The 21011-nt window shown below is 42.8% G+C and overlaps 1 protein-coding gene across 1 annotated transcript in view; it reads right to left on the bottom strand.

Moving 5' to 3' along the window:
- Positions 1–496: 496 nt before the first annotated feature.
- LOC138663859 (zinc finger protein 182-like) overlaps positions 497–21011 on the bottom strand; it is an 89598-nt gene continuing 69083 nt past the window's right edge. The window contains exons 6-11 of the mRNA XM_069750214.1: positions 17334–17483; positions 17025–17204; positions 16818–16941; positions 16637–16734; positions 14345–14438; positions 497–2936 (exon numbers count right to left, since the gene is read on the bottom strand). Coding sequence (XP_069606315.1) covers positions 1606–2936; positions 14345–14438; positions 16637–16734; positions 16818–16941; positions 17025–17204; positions 17334–17483 — 1977 coding nt within the window. The 3' untranslated portion in view covers positions 497–1605. The remainder of the gene's footprint in view (positions 2937–14344; positions 14439–16636; positions 16735–16817; positions 16942–17024; positions 17205–17333; positions 17484–21011) is intronic.

Here is a 21011-nt window from a genome sequence, read left to right as displayed (position 1 = left end):
ACACTTACCTTCAGATCTGCATGCATCCTGTGTACCTATCTTTAATATTGTATACGCAGGGACATGCGTGGTCATTCGTTGTATGCGGATGCGTCCCCGTGCTGCATTTTGACGTGCCTGCTGAACGCACGTCCCGGAAGTATTTTGCTGTGTTTCGGGACATAGTGCGGCTGTGCATGCGCACTAATGTTTTTCGGCTTTGCCCGCAGTTGGGCAAAGCATACTGCGTGTGCGCAAGGTAAGATTGCATTGTGCACGCGTGAACTACGGAGGAAACAGATTCATATTCAAGATAATATTGCGGCTAGCGGGAAAGGAAGGGGTAAATGAAAGGAGAGAAAACACTGTCCATCGGACTGAACAGAGAGCCCGCCAAATTCAGGTGACAGAGTCCCTTTAAAATTGCAATTGCAAAATCATAATCAGCAGTTTTGACTGAAGACTTCATGTTTTTTTTATTAGGGAATGTAAAAGAATAGGCACTGGACACACACAGTAAAACTGCAGTAGGACGTTTATTGTTGCTTGCACATAAATTGATATTATTTAGATGGATTCAGACGAACCATCCTGCAAAACGTGAATAACAAAGTCATTACTACAGGACTGTATGAAAAAGGGATTTATTCTAAACACTAAAGCCAAAAATGAGAGAATCCGGGCCCCATAGCTGGCAACTCCGGGCCTCCAGCATGTTAGTACGAGGCGGAGTCTTTGTCCCTGGAGCTTCTCTACTCGGTATAATGAGACTCTGATCTTGTTCATATAAAGAGTGTTAGAGAATAATATAAACTGCCTAAATATAAGGACCTTGACTGACCTATATGTCATTGTACAGAGAACTACGGAGAGAGCGTAATTCTTCTGTATAATATATATGATGTTGCTGTAGCCCTAATATTTCTGTACAGAGGGTCTCTGAATATATGATCTTACCCCAGTATTATGGATTGAGATTAGGAAGGTGGGAAGAGGGAGACATTTTATCTTAACTGGAATGGATCACAACAGACGTTCCAACAAAGAAGGACTGGATCATACATGTAAATAGTAATTTACATTGTCAGCATGTTTATTATAGAAAAGTTAAAAACATTTGTTCACACACATATTGTGGATTGAAAGAGATTGATGAATGGCAGATCACAGAGATTGGGAGTTAGGAAGAAGAGGGAGAGGGAAATGTTGGGTATTTTGGTGATGCTTAGGGGAAGGTGTAGCAATACTCTTGTCCACATAGTGAATATATATATAATTGAATTGGAATAATTGGAATATTGCATTTAATTTGCTCTTTAGACAACAGATGTATATTAATAACTGAATAAGTTTTAATTCAAATGTAAGTTCTAACTTGTTTTCTAATTTACTTATATGTCGTTACTTTGACTTTCTGTTGTGTGTTTTCTTGTGCAGTTTCTCAAAAATATATGGTTTAATTCTATGTGAGTTTTCCTCTGCGGTCAACACAATATGATTTTCAAGTAATGCATTTCCCAACTTCTAGGTATGAGAATGACTTCTCAATTTGTGATATATTTAATGTTTAGTAACATTCCTTTTATTGCTAAAATATTTCCCATATTCTGAACATGAAAATGGTTTCTACCTTGTGTGAGTTTTCTGATGTGAAACAAGAATTGATTTGTATACAAAACATTTTCCACATTCTGAACATAAATATGGCATCTCCCCTGTGTGATATCTCTGGTGACTAACCATATTTGATTTTTGCTTAAACTGTTTTCCACATTCTAAACATGTAAATGGCATCTCCCCGGTGTGAGTTCTTTTATGAGTAAAAAGATGTGATTTATCTCCAAAACATTTCCCACATTCTAAACATGAAAATGGCTTCTCCCCTGTGTGAGTTCTCTGATGTGTTACAAGATGAGTTTTCTTTGCAAAACATTTCCCACATTCTGAACATGAAAATGGCTTCTCCCCTGTGTGACTTCTCTGATGTATTACAAGATGACTTTTCTTTGCAAAACATTTCCCACATTCTGAACATGAAAATGGCTTCTCCCCTGTGTGACTTCTCTGATGTGTTACAAGATGACTTTTCTTTGCAAAACATTTCCCACATTCTGAACATGAAAATGGCTTCTCCCCAGTGTGAGTTCTCTGATGTGTAACAAGATTTGATTTATATGCAAAATATTTCCCACATTCTTTACATGAAAATGGATTTTCCCCTGTGTGAGTTCTCTGATGTTTAGCTAGATTTATTTTATTTACAAAACTATTACCACATTCTGAACATGAAAATGGCTTCTCCCCTGTGTGACTTCTCTGATGTGTAACAAAATGTGAGTTCCGCGAAAAACATTTCCCACATTCTGAACATGAAAATGGTTTCTCCCCAGTGTGAATTCTTTGGTGTCTAACAAGTTTAGATTTAACTAAAAAACATTTCTCACATTCTGAACATGAATATGGCTTCTCCCCTGTGTGAATTTTTTGATGTGCAACAAGTTTAGATTTCACTGAAAAACATTTACCACATTCTGAACATGAATATGACTTCTTCCCTGTGTGAATTTTTTCTTGTCCAACTAGCTTCAATTTCTGGTTAGACTCCCTCCCACAGTCTGAAGAAAAACTTTTCTCCTCTGTGTGAATTTTTTGATGTGTAAAAGCTGTTTTGAGGGAAAATCTTTCTTCATATTCTGCACTTGAAAATGGTTTGTTTGCTGTAAGAGCAGTTTGATTTTTAACGCCACTTTTGTGACTTTTATTTTTCTTACTAGTCTGAGATGAATCTGAAGATAGGACCTGTTTAAAAGGATCAAATGATAGATCTTTACTGTGAAGGGATGAAGGAATATCTGGAATAGCGACATAGATGTCATTTATATCTTGTGTGACATCAATGTCATCAGATTTGAAAATTGAAGATATCAGATGTCCTTCTGAGCTTCTGGTAAAGTCATCTGCCAAAAATAAAGATTATTTTTAACAACATATCCTGAACTATATATTTTTAACATTTCTAAAATACCCCCAAAAATTGCAGGTTACAGCAGGTTAAATAAGTATTGAATTTTCTAAGTAAATATATTTCTAAAGTTGTTATTGACATGAAATTCTCACTTGATGTTTGCAACCACCCATTCAATCCACACAGGTAAATCAATCAATCCATAAATGTACATAAACTATGTGTAATAATAAAAAATGGCACAGGGAAAAAGTATTGAACTCATGAAGAAAGACAGGTGCACAAAGCCATGGAAAGTTATGACATCAGGTGAAATCTAGTAGTATTTAGAAAGCAATCCTTCCACTTAGTGAAAATACAAGCTGGTTCAACTGATTGGCCTAGAAAAAAGTGTCTGATTACCAAGGTGCCACAAAAGAAACATTCAATGATGGGTAAAACCAGTGACCTGTCTCAAAACTGTTGCAACCTTATTGTTGCAAAATATACTGTTGGCATTGTTATAGAAGACTTTGTTAATTACTCAGTGTTCCAGTGAGCACTGTTGGGGCAATAATCCAGAAGTGGAAAGAACATTATTTCACCATAAACCAGCCACAACCAGGTTGCTTTATGCAAGATTTCAGACAGAGGTGTGAAAAGATTTGTCAGAAGAGCTGTCCAAGAGCAATAGACGACCTGTCAAGAGCTATAGAAAAGTCAAGTAAATAAGGCAGCACACTGCAGCGCTAAAACATGCAAACATGAAAGATGAAAATTGAACTGCATTACTGCACTAGAAATATGAAAAATGAGAGCGTTTAGCGCATAAAAATGGCCAATTTTATGTGTACCTGGTAGCCACTTTACGGCATCTCTCTTATACCAGGTCCTACAATTGCCTTTCCTCGCTGAGAATAAATGTCTCCATCTGAATGGGTACCTGTGAAACCTCTTCTTAGACTAAAATTCTCTCTCTCTGTGGAGGGGTTATGGACCTGTTGCGATTAAAACACCTGTGGCTAGGAGGCGGAGTGCTCGGTCAGAAGGCTAAAGAATACATTTAAGAAAAAAAACTGACCGTCACATCCAAACATAGACTAAGTGTGAACAGGTGCTGAACCTAGAGTCACCAACTCATATATAGTCAAGTAAATAAGGCAGCACACTGCAGCGCTAAAACATGCAAACATGAAAGACGAAAATTGAACTGCATTACTGCACTAGAAATATGAAAAATGAGAGCGTTTTTTAAAGAGCTATAGAAAGACCTGGAATCACAGGTTCAATTGTTTAAAAGAAAACAATGAATAATATACTAAACCTCCATGGACTGTATGCACGCTCACCACACAAGACTCCAATACTGAACAAAAAGCATATTCTAGCACGTTTAAAGTTTGCTCACCCACATTTAGACAAGTTTGTGAAATACAAGGAGAATATAGTCTGGTCACAAGAGACCAAATTATACTCTTTGGATGCCATAATACACACCATGTTTGGGGGCTAACATGAATGGCATATGACCCCAAAAATAACATACCAACATTGAAGTTTGGAGGTGGGAACATCATGGTTTGGGGCTGTATTTTAGCATACGGCACTAGCAAACTTCAGTTAATTGAAAGAAGGATGAATGGACAAATGTACTGAAACATTGTTGAAAAAAAATCTTCTGCCATCTACTATGATGATGATGAAAATGAAACTAGGATGGATATTTCAGCAAGACAATAATCCCAAACACACAGCCAAGAAAACTCTAAATTGGTTTCAGAGAACGAAAATAAAGCTGGTAGAATGGCCGACCTAATCACCTGACCTGAATCCAATAGAAAACTTATGGAAGGAACTGAAACTCAGAGTTTATAGAAGGATCACACAGGACCTTCAGAATTTGAGGAGTGTTTGTGTGGAAAAAATATGTCAAAATGACACCTGAGCAATGCCTGCTATTAGTTTCTCCACACCAGAGGCATCTTGAAGCGGTCATAACCAACAAAGGCTTACATACAAAGTATTAATTCAAATTAAATAAGCATGTTCAATACTTTCCCTTGTGTCATCTCTCATTATTACACATAATTTATGGACATCTATGGTTTGATTTGTCTGTATGGATTGAATGGGTTGTTACTGACATCTGGTGAGAATTTCATGTCAATAACATCTATAGAAATGTATGTACCGTATTTTTCGCTTTGTAAGACGATCCGGATTATTAGACGTACCCCAAATTTTGAGAAAAATAGGAAAAAACTTTTTTTAATAAATTGGTGGGGCGTCTTATAATCCATGCGTCTTATTACTTACGAGGGGTTGTGGCTGCGGTGGATCAAGGTCCCAGGGTCGTTGCTGGTGGCAAGAGTGGAGCATTGCTGCAGGCTGGGATGAGGGGATCTGCAGGGGGCTTCTGTGATGCAGGGGGCTCCTGTGCTGTAGGCTGGGATGACGGGGTCTGCAGGGGGCTCCGGTGCTGCAGGAGGCTCCTGTACTGCAGGCTGGGATGAGGGGGTCTGCAGGGGGCTCCTGTGCTGCAGGCTGGGATTAGGGGGTCTGCAGGGCTGTCTCCGGTGCTGCGGGGGGCTATGGCGACATTTTGTGAAAGATCAGAGCCCCCGGCACTTCTTCCATGCGTTCATGGATGACTGACTCCGAGAAAATGGCCGCCGGAATCTCGAGAGATGAGATCTCAGCGCTGAAATCTCATCTCCCGAGATTCCGGCGGCCATTTTCCCGGAGTCAGTCATACAGGAACGCATGGAAGTAGTAAAAGACACAGTAGTGATACCTAAATAATAAACAAATTTAAAAACCAATATACTAAAATAAAAGTTCCAATATAGTCAATAGGTCACCACATGTGCCACAGATATAGTGGAAACCCACTAAAGAGAGAAGAACAAAGCTCTCAACACAGAGATCCTGAACCAATGAGAACGTGACAGGGAATGATTATAGTATAAAAATCAATTTTTATTTATTTCATAACAATAGTGACAAACATTTAAAAAAATATATTATTAATATGTATATATATATATATATATATATATATATATATATATATATATATATATATATAGTTTCCAAGAAAATTGTGCACAAATCAAGCCGCAAATAATAGGGCAAGCCAGATCCTCATAATATACCACAGGGTAAGATGGGCGTCTATCACGTATGCACACCAAGGGTAAAAAAATATATAAAAAATGTGAAAAAAATATATATGGAAAGACCAATGTGTGCCTAGTGATGTATAAATATATGCATCAATATAAAAAAAAACTCACAAAAGATCACAGAAAATCATGGTGAAAATATTACTAAGTAAATAAGGTTGCCTATTTACTTACAATGAATCAGGGGAATGTTCCCAGGCAGCCAGCGGCTAGGTAATGTGCACATTACCTAGTCGCTGGCAGCCTGGGAACATTCCCCTGATTCATTGTAAGTAAATTGGCAATCTTATTGCATCTGCACATAGCACTTTTTATTCATGTTTTTTTTTACTCGCATTTTGCACATATTCCTCTGGTGAGGATTAAATTGATACATATAGCACTTTTATTTTCACCATGATTTTCTGTGATCTTTTGTGAGATTTTTTTGATATTGATGCATATATTTATACACCACTAGGCACACATTGGTCTTTCCATATATATTTTTTTCACATTTTTTATATATTTTTTTACCCTTGGTGTGCATACGTGATAGACGCCCATCTTACCCTGTGGTATATTATGAGGATCTGGCTTGCCCTATTATTTGCGGCTTGATTTGTGCACAATTTTCTTGGAAACTATATATATATATTTTTTTTAATAATATATTTTTTTAAATGTTTGTCACTATTGTTATGAAATAAATAAAAATTGATTTTTATACTATAATCATTCCCTACCAAGAAGCTAAATGCATATTAACAGAAATCTGGAAAAAGCGGACACGTGTATGTAATAATCCCCCAGACTCTATATAATCGCTCCAAATATCAAATATAAGAAAAAAGGAGAAACAGGAGCATATAGTCAATATATAAAATGAACAATCTTTATTTGTACAAGAAAATTTAAAAGAAGGGTATAGGACATAAATATACGTAATAATATTACCATGACATAACATAGATAGGGGAAAAAATCCCACATCCCACTGCCCCAACGTAAAGTAATCAGATGGTCGTAATATAACACCAGGTGGGCACCTATGCGGGTGACCACATAACGACACCAGACAAGTAAGGGCCAAAAAAGCACACTGGCAAGAGGCAGAAATATCTACATCAATGCTGGCACTAAGCTAACAAATGACTATCTGTGTGCGGGGCTAGAAAAAATGTTTATGCTAGCACTAATGGTCCCTGCCACGCAAAAAAGACGTAACATGTCTAGAGCAAGTAATACAGTAATATAGCGTGACAGGAAACCACCACCACACATAACACTGAATAGGGATGTATAGCTAGTGTGTATAGAAGACCGGAAAACGGCCCTAGTGCCGACAGTTAAGGAACATGCCAGGTGCTCACCTGATATCCGTGGGGGGAGAGAGATGCAGGGGACCCGCCGGTAGAGACGCCCCGACGCGCGTTTCGCGGCGTAAAGACGCCGCTTCCTCAAGGGGAGTGTGACCGTTTTCCGGTCTTCTATACACACTAGCTATACATCCCTATTCAGTGTTATGTGTGGTGGTGGTTTCCTGTCACGCTATATTACTGTATTACTTGCTCTAGACATGTTACGTCTTTTTTGCGTGGCAGGGACCATTAGTGCTAGCATAAACATTTTTTCTAGCCCCGCACACAGATAGTCATTTGTTAGCTTAGTGCCAGCATTGATGTAGATATTTCTGCCTCTTGCCAGTGTGCTTTTTTGGCCCTTACTTGTCTGGTGTCGTTATGTGGTCACCCGCATAGGTGCCCACCTGGTGTTATATTACGACCATCTGATTACTTTACGTTGGGGCAGTGGGATGTGGGATTTTTTCCCCTATCTATGTTATGTCATGGTAATATTATTACGTATATTTATGTCCTATACCCTTCTTTTAAATTTTCTTGTACAAATAAAGATTGTTCATTTTATATATTGACTATATGCTCCTGTTTCTCCTTTTTTCTTATATATAATCATTCCCTGTCACGTTCTCATTGGTTCAGGATCTCTGTGTTGAGAGCTTTGTTCTTCAGGAACGCATGGAAGAAGTGCCGGGGGGCTCTGGTCTTTCACAAAATGTCGCCAGAGCCCCCCGCAGCACCAGAGCCTCCAGCATCACCCGGGGCAGCAGCGGTGGCGGGCGAGGTGACAGCGGTGGCGGGCCGCAGCGGCGGCGGACACCCCCTCATCCCAGCCTGTAAGTGGTATATCCGCTTTGTAAGACGCACCCCCATTTCCCCCCCAAATTTGGGGGAAATAAAGTGCGTCTTACAAAGCGGAAAATACGGTACTTAGAAAATTGGTGATGTATTCATTACTTATTTCACCAGCTGTATGTAGCAAAATACAGTTATTTACTAAGACAAGAACAGTTAACAATCCAACACTAGACCTCATAGCACAACCAGTAGAACACGATGATCCATCCTCTCGGTCCGTTCTGCCTCGCAAATATTGGAATAATAATCCATAAAAAATGCTATGTAAGCTAAAATGACACTGAAAAGGACTTCTAATCCACCCCTCAAACAACAAGACCCACTTATGCCCATCATCTGTCAATGGAAAAATACAGGGTTTTCACATTATTAGTAGATGGAGGACTCTTGAAAAGCAACATGGCTTCCATAAACCAATCCTGCAAAATCTGCTCTCTCAAAGCAAAATTCCCTCCTTGCTTTTGAGTAATGAGGTTTACCCAAACACTGTTAGCGTCCACATGCAAAAATGGGAAAAACACACAAAAATTTACGATAAGCGTGTCTTTAGAAGTACAAGCTGGGCATCATTAATTGGGCACTAAAATGGCATATTTGTCATTTTCATTCTCCAATATTGACTGCGTGCTAGTTTCCAGAGAATACCTGTGGAGTCAAAATAGTCACTACTCCTACAGATGAATTCACTGAGGAAAACTGATTCAACTTTTAGCTGTTTACTACGGTTCTGGTTTTCTGCCTTTCTGGCACCTTAGATGATCTGCAAATGGAGCTCGCAAACTATTTCAGCAAAATTTGCATTCCCAGAACTAAATGCCACTCCTTTACTTCTCAGCCCCGCCATGTGCCCAAACTATATAGTATTGTCCAATTCATGAGAAGTTGAGACATATATATATATTCTGATGTCCGTTTTTTTTTCTAATTCCCATTTTTCATTCTTGCTATTCAATTTTTTTTTTATTAATGTGATACACACACACCTTAAGGGTTACATTTCCTGAATGTGCTTTTTGATACTGTGAAAAGTGCAAATTTCTAAACTATATACCCCTCCAAGTACCATATTTTGCGGATTATAAGATGCACCACAAATTTTGGGATGCAAAATAGGAAAACCTTTTTTTATTTTTTTTTAAATAAAGTGGTGGTGCGTTTTATATTCCCTTTTAAAGGTAGCTTAGACTACTTTCACATTTCCGTCTTTCCTCTGCCGTCGCAATACGTTGATTTTTGAAAATGCAGAATCCTGCAAAAAAAATTTGCAGAATCCTGCATTTTCCCATAGACTTGTATTAGCGACATATCTACTCACATTTTGTCCGCCGGGCACTGGATCCTGTGAAATGTGACGGCCCGTCCTTTGCAAAAAACGTTCAAGGGAATGTTTTTCTGTATGTTGTATCCAGTGTTTCTGACTGCGCATGCCCAGCAGGAAATCTCGCACTCACTCTTTCCCCCCCGAGACTACACACGGAAATGTGAAAGGACAAACTTCCGTCGGTATGTTGCGCCGACGCTTTGTGACGGGCGAGTACCGACACAAATGTGAACGTAGCCTTAGCTGGGGGGGTGGCTATGGTGCGACGGGGACACAGGAAACAGGGTTGCCGCTTCAGGAGGCCAGCAGCGGCAGGAGCAGGGCGATGCTGCAGTGCCTGGGATCTCAGAAGAGGTCAGCACCGGTAAGCAGAGTCCATTTCCCTATCATATTCCTGTGGTGGGCCTCAGGAAAGTGGCCGCTGCAGGTGGCATATGCGCAGATTGAGATCTCTGGAGACGAGCTTCACCGTCGCCAGCCCCGGAAAGATCACTTTGGATTATAAACCCCCCCCCCCCCATTATCCTCCCAAGTTTGTAGGAAAAAAAAGTGTGTCTTATAATCTGAAAAATACGGTACCACTAATGAAAACAACGTTTCACAGAAAGAAAACCCAACAATCCCAGAATCACTTGGATCAGGTTAAGATTTTAAACTCTTACCGACGTCGGGCGTAATAGTACGCCGACGTCGGTATCCCCCCCCCTTTGATGTGGGCTCCAAAGGTGAGCCCACATCTTTTCCGGGACATGTCAGCTATTTTCAACAGCTGACATGTATCCGTAACAGCCTTAGGTGGAATCGCGATCCACCTGCAGCTATTAACTAGTTAAATGCTGCTGTCAAACTCTGACAGCGGCATTTAAATGGCGCTTTTGGCAATCGTGGCAGAAATACGCACAACAGTGACCCTGTCACGTGATCGGGGGTCATTTGTTTGTCGTCTCTCCTGGAGACCTCTATGGTTGTCAGTGCCGGACTGCTTTGAGCGCCACCCAGTGGGCGGTGCTCATAGCAAGTCAGTAATTCAGCTACATAGAGGTGACTGATCGTAGCTGAGCCGATCGGGCTATGGCAACTACTAGTCTCCTACGGAGAATATTGAAGCATGCCAAGAGTTTAAGTAAAATGTTTTTTAAAAAATAAAAAAAAAATAAAAGTTCAAATCACCTCACTTTTGCCCCATTCAAAATAAAACAATTAAAAAAAATCAAACCTTCACATATTTGGTATCGCAGCGTTTTTCAGAATCGCCTGATCAATAAAAAAAAAAAAGGATTAACATGATCGCTAAATGGCGCAGCGATTAAAACAAAAGTAAAAACGCCAGAATTACGTTTTTTGGTCTCCGCAGCATTGCATTAATATGCAACAATGGGCCCTCATCCAACCCGAGATCACGAAAAAAGGAGACGCTACAGGTATCGGAAAATTTGGAATTTTTTTTTTTAAGCAAAGTTTGGAATTTTCTTTCACCACTTAGATAAAAAAGAACCTAGACATGTTTGGTGTCTGTGAACTCGTAATTACCTGGAGAATCAAAATGGCAGTCCGTTTTAGCATTTAGTGAATCGAGCAAAAAAAAAAATAAACAAAAAACCAGTGTGGGATTGCACTTTTATTGCAATTTCACCGCACTTGGAATTTTTGTCCCGTTTTCTAGTACATGACATGGTAAAACCGATGGTGTCGTTCAAAAGTACAACTCGTCCCGCAAACAATAAGCCCTCACATGGCCATATTGACAGAAAAATAAAAAAGTTATGGCTCTGGGAAGTGCGGGAGCGAAAAACGAAACCACGAATCCGAAAAAATCTCCGGTCATGAAGGGGTTAAAGCTATTACTACGTAAAGTGACACGTCAGATGTAAAATATGGGGCCTGGGAAGGAAGAAAACTGTCTGCGGCAGAAAATGATTACATGAGAGGATCTTGTGCAGCAACTACTGTAAACAAAAACTGTGACATCTCTGGAGTGATCATATCGTGTGACATGTTAGCAATTGGAAATCCAATCTGTCTTGGGGACAATAGCTGTCAGATAACCTTCTTTAAGAAATGTTAGACATTTAAAGAGAACTTTCCAACATAAGTCATTAGCGTGAATCACGCACAGAAACATACAGTGGCTTGCAAAAGTAGCATTTTTTGTGTTTTGATACCTCACAACCTGGAACCACACGTTTTTCTTTGAGAGGTTGCATCAGTTCATGTAAAGAACATGGCTACAACTGTGAATGTTTGGTTTCCTAATATTGTGAAGCAATCAGAAAATACGACCAAATAAGTGAAAACTTCAGTTATAACTATTCATCCCCCTAAAGTCAGTACTATGTAGAGCCTCCTGTTTTGGCAATTACAGCTGAAAGTCACTTTGGATGAGTTTCCATGAGCTTTCCTCATCTTGTCACTGGGATTTTTGCCATTTCCTCAAGGCAAGTCTGACCACAGATTCTCAATTGAATTAAGGTCTGGACTCAAACAATTCAAGACATTTACACGTTTCCCCTGAAATAACTTGAGAATTCCTTTAGCAGTATGCTTTTGGTTTGGCCTTGTTGAAAGGTGAACCTCCATCCCAGTCTCAAATTACTGACAAACAGGTTTTGCTGAAGAATATCCCTGGATTTTGCACATCCATCTTCCCCTTGACTCGGACCATTTTTACTATCCCTGCGGTGGAAAAACATCCCCAGAGCATGATTTGACCACCACAATGTTTCACTGTGGAAAAGATATTCTTGGGTGATGAGCTGTGTTGGTTTGACTCCAGACATAGCATTTACTTGGTGGCCAAAAAGTTCAGTTTTGGTTTTATCTGACCACAACACCATCCTCTATATATTTAGGAAGGGAACATGTCTTTCTGCAAACTCAACATGAGCCATACAATTTTTGTGTGTAAATAAAGACTTTTCTTCTTCACACTCTTCTATAAAGGCCACCTCTGTGGAGTGGACGGCTAATTGTGATCGTATGCACAGATACTCCAGTCTCTACTTGGGAACTGTGCAACTCCTTCGGGGTTACCTTTGGTCTCTGTGCAGCCTCTCTGATTAATGCCCTCCTTGTCTGGGCTGAAAGTTTTGGTAGGGGGCCCTCTCTTGGTAGGTTTGTTGTAGTATCATATTCTTTCCATTTAATAATGGATTTGATGGCGCTCCGTGGGATCATCAGAGATTCAGATTTTTTTTTATCCCAACCCTGACGTGTACGTCTCAATTACTTTGTCCCTGACTTGTTTGGAGATCTTCTTTGTCTTCATGGTGTTGTTTGGTTACTGGTGCCTTTTGCTTAATGGTGTTGCAGCCTCTTTGGCATTTCAGTAAAGGTGTGTGTAACGGGCTGGGTGGTGGAACCACTGTGTCAAAGCCCAAGGAAGACCTGAAGGTGCGTGACTAGGAGCCTCACCCAATCGGACCACAGACACACATCAGCTAACGACACCGCAGTCCGTGGAGACACTAGGGAGGTGATCCAGGTGCTACTCCAGGACTGATCTTGGGTAGATGGTGGCTGACCCCTAGGAGCGGATAGCTGGAATGGCCCAGGGGAATGTCCAACAGATGCAGGAAGGTAGAGAAGATGACAGGAACTGCCGATGCAGACAGGACAGTCTAGACAGATAGATGAGCACTGGCTATGCTGCCATTGAGGTGAGCACTGGCGGATGCAGCTGGCTCTGCTGCCGTTGAAGGAAGCACTGGCGGGTGCAGCAGACATATACTAGTACAGGGATCTGAGAACTGACAAGCTTGTTAGGAACAAACTCACAACATTGCACAGGCACTTCCATGTTGGAGGAGGCGGTTTAAATAGTAAGACTTCCAGCTATTGGCTTGGAACACTTTAGAGGAACTCGCGGGCATCATTAAGAAAAAGGAAGTGTGTGCGCGTGCTTTAAGCACAGTGCCTGGAGACCTGCTAGGAGTACGTGCACCCCGAGCAGCAGCAGACCGGGAAGGAGCAAGACAGGAGGCTTGGCGGTGAGTACGCCGGTGTCTCTGCAGGGAGAGAGGGACTGTGGGCAGAGATGCAAGATCTACAGTGTGTACATACTGACAAACCAGTGACAATTAGATTGCACACAGGTCAACTTCCTTTCACTAAGCATGCGACTTATAATTGCTTGCACTAGAATTTTTTTGGGCTTTATTGCAAAAGGAGTGAATACATATGCACATGACAATTTTATTTGATCCCATAAATTTAATTTATGTCTGTATTTTTCTCACTTCACCAACTTAGACTATTTAGTGCTGATGCATTGCACACAAATCAGATTACAAAAATATTTACACACAGGTTGTAATGTAACAAAATAGGTAAAAAGCCAAAGGAGGTGAATACTTTCGCAAGCCACTGTATAATGGCATACATGTAACGTTTTTTTCATGTAGTTTAGCATCAACTTTTTTGAAGTTCGTTGGTTCTTTCTCATAGAAACTGAAAAGTCAGGCTAAAGGGAAACTCTTCTGCAATTGTACAGAAATTCACATTTGGACAAAATTAAAAAAAAAACATTAGTACAGTACAATAAATTTCATAAAACGGGATTTTTATTTTCTGGTTTTGGATGGAGGAGCAAACAATGGTACAGTGGCAACATCGTGACCTTTTGATTGTGATATGATGACTGGACAACATCATAGGTATAGCAGAGTCAGCCAGTGACTGAGAATCTGTAACTTCTCTGGAGTTAGTGGTTACTACTCACCTGGGTAGTCATATGTAGAAATCTCCTCTTTACATCGCTCATCACCTCCCCTCACATGTGTCTCTGTGGTATTAATATGGGTCAGATCTTCACCCTGAAACACATATTGTACAAGTCACAGACAGATGGAGAAGTCACATCTATGATCAGCTCTAATCCTGCCATCTCCACCATTCTCATTACACAAGTATCTATAATATAACGCTGGGAGCGTCACTCTGTCCGAAGCCTTTATAGACTGCGCAGGCGCAAGCGCCGGCGCAGTCTGGCCCCCACAGAGTAACGCTCACAGGAGATCGCGGTATGCGTAAGCACTGAACGCATACCGCGATCTCCACCGGAGAGTCAGGGACCGCCAGGAGGGTAAGTATATTCACCTTTCCCCGTTCCAGCGCTGCGTGCGGCTCCGTCTCCCGGCACCTCTGCTGTGACAGTTCAGAGGGCGCGATGACGCGCTTAATGCGCGCCGGCGCCGCCCTCTGACCAGTCACAGGCAGAGGAGCCGGAGTGTATCTTAAAGAAAATGGCGCCGGAAAGCGCAGACTGCGCAGGCGCCGATTCCTGCTGCCGGAATCGGCGCCTGCGCAGTCCGCTCTTTCCGGCGCCATTTTCTTGAAGACACACTGCGGCTCCACTGCAGGTGTGTCTTCAAGAAAATGGCGCCGGAAAGCGCGGACTGCGCAGGCGCCGATTCCTGCTGCCGGAATCGGCGCCTGCGCAGTCCGCGCTTTCCGGCGCCATTTTCTTGAAGACACACCTGCAGTGGAGCCGGACGATAGGTGATTATGGTATAGTTTTTTTTTTAATATGGCAGCAGCATATGGGGGCATACACACTGGAGCGTCTTATGGGGGGCATATAATACAATGGTGGCGCAGGATGGGAGCAGCACATGACAGAACGGGGGCAGGATGGCAGCAGCACATGACAGAACGGGCGCAGGATGACAGCAGCACATGACAGAACGGGTGCAGGATCGCAGGAGCACATGACAGAACAGGCGCAGGATGACAGCAGCACATGACAGAACGGGTGCAGGATGGCAGCAGCACATGACAGAACGGGCGCAGGATGGAAGCAGCACATGACCGAACGGGCGCAGAATGGCAGCAGCACATGACAGAACGGGCGCAGGATGGGAGCAGCACATGACAGAACGGGCGCAGGATGTCAGCAGCACATGACAGAACGGGCGCAGGATGGCAGCAGCACATGACAGAACGGGGGCACAGGATGGGAGCAGCACATGAAAGAACGGGGGCACAGGATGGTAGCAGCACATGACAGGATGGGAGCAGCACATGACAGAACGGGCGCAGGATGGGAGCAGCACATCACAGAACAGGGGAGCAGGATGGGAGCAGCACATGACAGAACGAGCGCAGGATGGGAGCAGCACATGACAGAACAGGGGAGCAGGATGGGAGCAGCACATGACAGAACGGGGGTGCAGGATGGGAGCAGCACATGACAGAACGGGGGCGCAGGATGGGAGCAGCACATGACAGAACGGGGGCGCAGGATGGGTGCAGCACATGACAGGATGGGAGCAGCAAATGACAGAATGGAGGCGCAGGATGGGAGCAGCACATGACAGAACGGGCGCAGGATGGCAGCAGCACATGACAGAACGGGCGCAGGATGGCAGCAGCACATGACAGAACGGGCGCAGGATGGGAGCAGCAAATGACAGAACGGGCGCAGGATGGCAGCAGCACATGACAGAACGGGCGCAGGATGGGAGCAGCACATGACAGAACAGGGGAGGAGGATGGGAGCAGCACATGACAGAACGGGGGCGCAGGATGGGAGCAGCACATGACAGAACGGGTGTGCAGGATGGGAGCAGCACATGACAGAACGGGGGCGCAGGATGGGAGCACCAAATGACAGAATGGAGGCGCAGGATGGGAGCAGCACATGACAGAACGGGGGTGCAGGATGGGAGCAGCACATGACAGAACGGGGGCGCAGGATGGGAGCAGCACATGACAGGATGGGGATGCAGGATGGAGCAGCACATGACAGAATGGGGGCGCAGGATGGAGCAGCACATGACAGGATGGGGACGCAGGATGGAGCAGCACATGACAGGATGGGGACGTAGGATGGAGCAGCACATACCAGGATGGAGACCATATACCAATATAAATGCTCGCCACCCGGGCGTAGAACGGGTTCGATAGCTAGTAAAACATATAATGCTGGTGGATAAAACAAGACTGAAAACAAGACCTTCACAGCCGTCTACACGTCATAGGGGAGATCTCATGACACCTTCTCTCCATCTACCTGATGATCCTGAGGAACATTGGGATCTTCTTGTTTACAGACATCTGGAAGAAGAGGACGGGAACATTTTTTTGGTGTTGTCCTCTTCCTGGATAGAACTGGAGGAAACACATATAGGAACTGAATTAATTCTTTACATACAGATAATTATAGGCCGTGTGTATTTAGTCCTGTCTATTACCTGGTGATGTGAAGGGCTGGGGAACCGCCATCATGATGTCCTTGTACAGATCTTTGTGTGCTTCTAAATAGTCCCATTCCTCCATCGAGAAATAGACGGTGACATCCTGCCATCTCATAGGAACCTGACACATACAATGATACCTTCATTACCCAGATCCATTCATAGCATCACTGTATAATGTCCCAGCATTCCCAGCAGTGTCACCTCTCCAGTCAGCAGCTCAATCATCTTGTAGGTGAGTTCTAGGATCTTCTGGTCATTGATGTCCTCATATAACAGGGGGTGAGGTGGAGGTCCCATAATTGGGCTCAGAATTCTTCCCCATCCCTCAGACACAGGGGCCTGACAGCGCTCCATAGAGGTCTTCTTTACTACCGTGTAACCCTGGTTATGGAGAGACACATTAATAAATCTCACTACAGACTTTTCCAGAGTCCTCACCTCTCCAGTTCTGTCCATTTGTTATTCCCATAGATAAGAATGATGTAATGTGACGTCATCAGAATATCTCACCTCTCCAGTAAGCCGGAAGAGGATCTCTAGGGTGAGGTGTAATATCCTCTCCACCATCTTGTCTTTGTCCCCATCCATCACTGACGGGTCAATTAGGAAAATTTTCTCACACAGAAGATCTCCACTGAGAGGTTCCGATATTATACAGGCCTGAATGGGAAGAAGATGAACGAATGTCATAAAGAATCCAAGAAATAATACAATTACTTGAGAACTAAAAGGGAAGTATATCAGAAAAATATAACGTGTAAATGTATTCTCAGATGGTGTAAACTGATATGTCATAAACATCACCCACTTGCTGCACTAGTAACTTGGATGCAACTATAAAATAGGACTCTGCTTCCCACATTTACCTGTCCATTCACAGCCAGCTCACACATCCACACTTCTTGCAGCCACAACTCGCCACTTTGTTAGGCCACCGTGACACCTGCACCTGCCTTCTAGTACACATTCACAACTAACTTTTCAAAGCATCTGATAAGTATTCTTCTTCGACTTTGGCATACACAGAGTAAAACAACCAAGCTAAACTTTTCCTCTGAGGTTGTGGCTACATTTAGAGCAGCAAGGAACAAACTTATCAAGCTTTAGATTTAATATATAAAAAGTACGGTGCTTAAAAAATGACAAAAAATGAACTGATAAGATTTACACATAAGGCAAAAATAGTACAAAAGTAAACGGGTTAAACACAGAAACATCTTACAGATTGAACCTTTTGGAGGAGGAGATCGCAGCAGAAATTAGGACGTTAACTCTCCTGGATCTAACAATGAGATTTTCTGGAGGAGATATTATACAGGGTCTCAGGTGAGAGGAAGATGGGCAATTATATGCACAGAAAGATGATGCAAAGACTTCATATTATACACTGCTCAAAAAAATAAAGGGAGCACAAACAACAGAATATAACTCCAAGTAAATCAAACTTCTGTGAAACTAAACTGTGCACTTTGGAATTTCACATGCTGTTGTGCAAATGGAATAGACAACAGATGGAAATTATTGGCAATTATCAAGACACACTCAATAAAAGGAGTGGTTCTGCAGGTGGGGACCACAGACCACATCTCAGTAACACAATGACTTCTGGCTGATGTTTTGGTCACTTTTGAATGTTGGTTGTGCTTTCACACTCATTGGTAGCATGAGACGGACTCTACAACCCACACAAGTGGTTCAGGTAGTGCAGCTCATCCAGGATGGCACATCAATGCGGGCTGTGGCAAGGTTTGCTGTGTCTGTCAGCGTAGTGTCTAGAGGCTGGAGGCGCTACCAGGAGACAGGCCAGTACACCAGGAAATGTGGAGGGGGCCGTAGGAGGGCAATAACATAGCAGCAGGACCACTACCTCAGCCTTTGTGCAAGGAGGAACAGGAGGAGCACTGCCAGAGCCCTGCAAAATGACCTCCAGCATACCACAAATGTGCATGTGTCTGCACAAACGGTTAGAAACTGACTCCATGAGAATGGTCTGAGTGCCCGACGTCCACAGCCCAACACCGTGCAGGACGCTTGACATTTGCCACAGAACACCAGGATTGGCAAATCTGGCAGTGGCACCCTGTGCTCTTCACAGATGAAAGCAGGTTCACACTGAGCACATGTGACAACCGTGACAGAGTCTGGAGACACCGTGGAGAGCGATCCGCTGCCTGCAACATCCTTCAGCATGACCGGTTTGGCAGTGGATCAGTAATGGTGTGGGGTGGCATTTCTTTGGAGGACCGCACAGCCCTCCATGTGCTCGCCAGAGGTAGCCTGACTGTAATTAGGTACCGAGATGAGCCCCTCAGACCCTTTGTGAGACCATATGCTGGTGCGGTTGGCCCTGGGTTCCTCCTAATGCATGACATTGTCAGACCTCATGTGGCTGGAGTGTGTCAGCAGTTCCTGCAAAATGAAAGCATTGAAGCTATGGACTGGCCCGCCCGTTCTCCAGACCTGAATCCGATTGAACACATCGGGGACATCATGTCTCGCACCATCCACCAACATCACGCACCACAGACTGTCCAGGAGTTGGCGGATGCTTTAGTCCAGGTCTGGGAGGAGATCCCTAAGGAGACCATCCGCCGCCTCATCAGGAGCATGCCCAGGCGTAGAAAGGGAGGTCATACAGGCACGTGGAGGTCACACACACTACTGAGCATCATTTCTTTGTCTTGAAGCATTTCCACTGAAGTTGGATCAGACTGTAACTTCATTTTCCACTTTGATTTTGAGCATCATTCCAACTCCAGTCCTCCTTGGGATATTAGTTGTGATTTATGTTGATAATTTTTAGGTTTTAGAGTAAGTTCACACAGGGCAGTTTTAATGCTTTTTTTATGCTAATTTTCAGCTGCTTTTTACAACACCAGCAAAGCCTATGGGCTTTAAGAAATCTCATGCACACACATTGGTTTTTTGTTTGATCAGTATTTTGTGCTTTGTTGCGTTTTTTGGACATAGGGCATGTCACTTCTTTCAGCATTCTTGCTGCATTTTTTCACCCATTGACTTGAATGAGTGTTGAAAAAAAAAAAAGTAAAAACACAGGTATCATTATTTGCTGCGTTTTTGCTTCTGAAAATCCAAGGACATTAGAATGGACAAAGAGTATAAATAAACGTACCAAAAAAAGCACCGAAAACGCAACAAATATGCAACAAAAAACGCACCTAAACCTGTGTTTTTGACACCGCTTCTTTCCTGCCAAGAAGATCGGGCTTTGCTGCATAAAAAAAGCCGCAAAAAAACCTTGTGTAAATTTACCCATCATTCCAACTCCAGATCTCCGTGGGATATTAGTTGTGATTTATGTTGATAAATTTTAGGTTCTATTGTTAACATATTCCACTATGTAATGAATAAAGATTTACAACTGGAATATTTAATTGTGATATCTAGGATGTGGGATTTTAGTGTTCCCTTTATTTTTTGGAGCAGTGTATTTCTGTGGTTTGTTGAGGCTGAAAATCCTAATGGTTTAACCCACAGAAGGAATTATGTCCCCGGATCACAGATATATCTGGATGTTGATTATATTAGATTAATATTGATATGCATAGTAATTTTGCATTTCCATTGTGCCATGTGATGCTAGAGATGTCCAGTCTGCCTCAGGGACAATTATCTTCACCTTTGATGTAGGAGCTATTTGCTAATGAAGTACAGAGCAAACGTTTGTTCTTCCGGAAACTGTCAGCTACTTATAATAAATATACTTACACAGAGGAAGCTTCAATGATTGTGATTTATCTGATCCTGAGCACAATCCATAACATGGAACATAAGTTGAATTGCTAATTCTGTAATGCTGTAGATAAGCCCCCGACTTAACCTCAAAGATAAGAAAAACAAGTTAGATTATACTCACCTAAGGGCGGTCCGGTCCGATGGGCGTCGCAGGTCTGGGCCCGGCACCTCCCATCTTCATATGATGTCATGCTCTTTGCTTCCTGTCACGGCTTCTGCGCAGGAATACTTTATCTGTCCTGTTGAGGGCAGAGCAAAGTACTGCAGGGTGCAGGAGTCATGAAAGGTCAGAGAGGCACAGTGTTAGGTGTCGAGTTCCCGCCTCTGCGGAGGGGGAATCTCAAACCACCTCCGCTGCGGTCTCCCATTCTTCGCCAGCCGCAGTGGAGCCTGCTCAGCGGAGACGTCAGTCCCAGCATCTGGCTCAGGCTG

The sequence above is a fragment of the Ranitomeya imitator genome, chromosome 2 (genome assembly GCF_032444005.1).
Source record: "Ranitomeya imitator isolate aRanImi1 chromosome 2, aRanImi1.pri, whole genome shotgun sequence".
In the NCBI taxonomy this organism is placed as follows: Eukaryota; Metazoa; Chordata; class Amphibia; order Anura; family Dendrobatidae; genus Ranitomeya; species Ranitomeya imitator.
The sequence above is the reverse complement of the archived record's forward strand: the minus strand, read 5'-3'. Positions and strand labels throughout refer to the sequence as shown.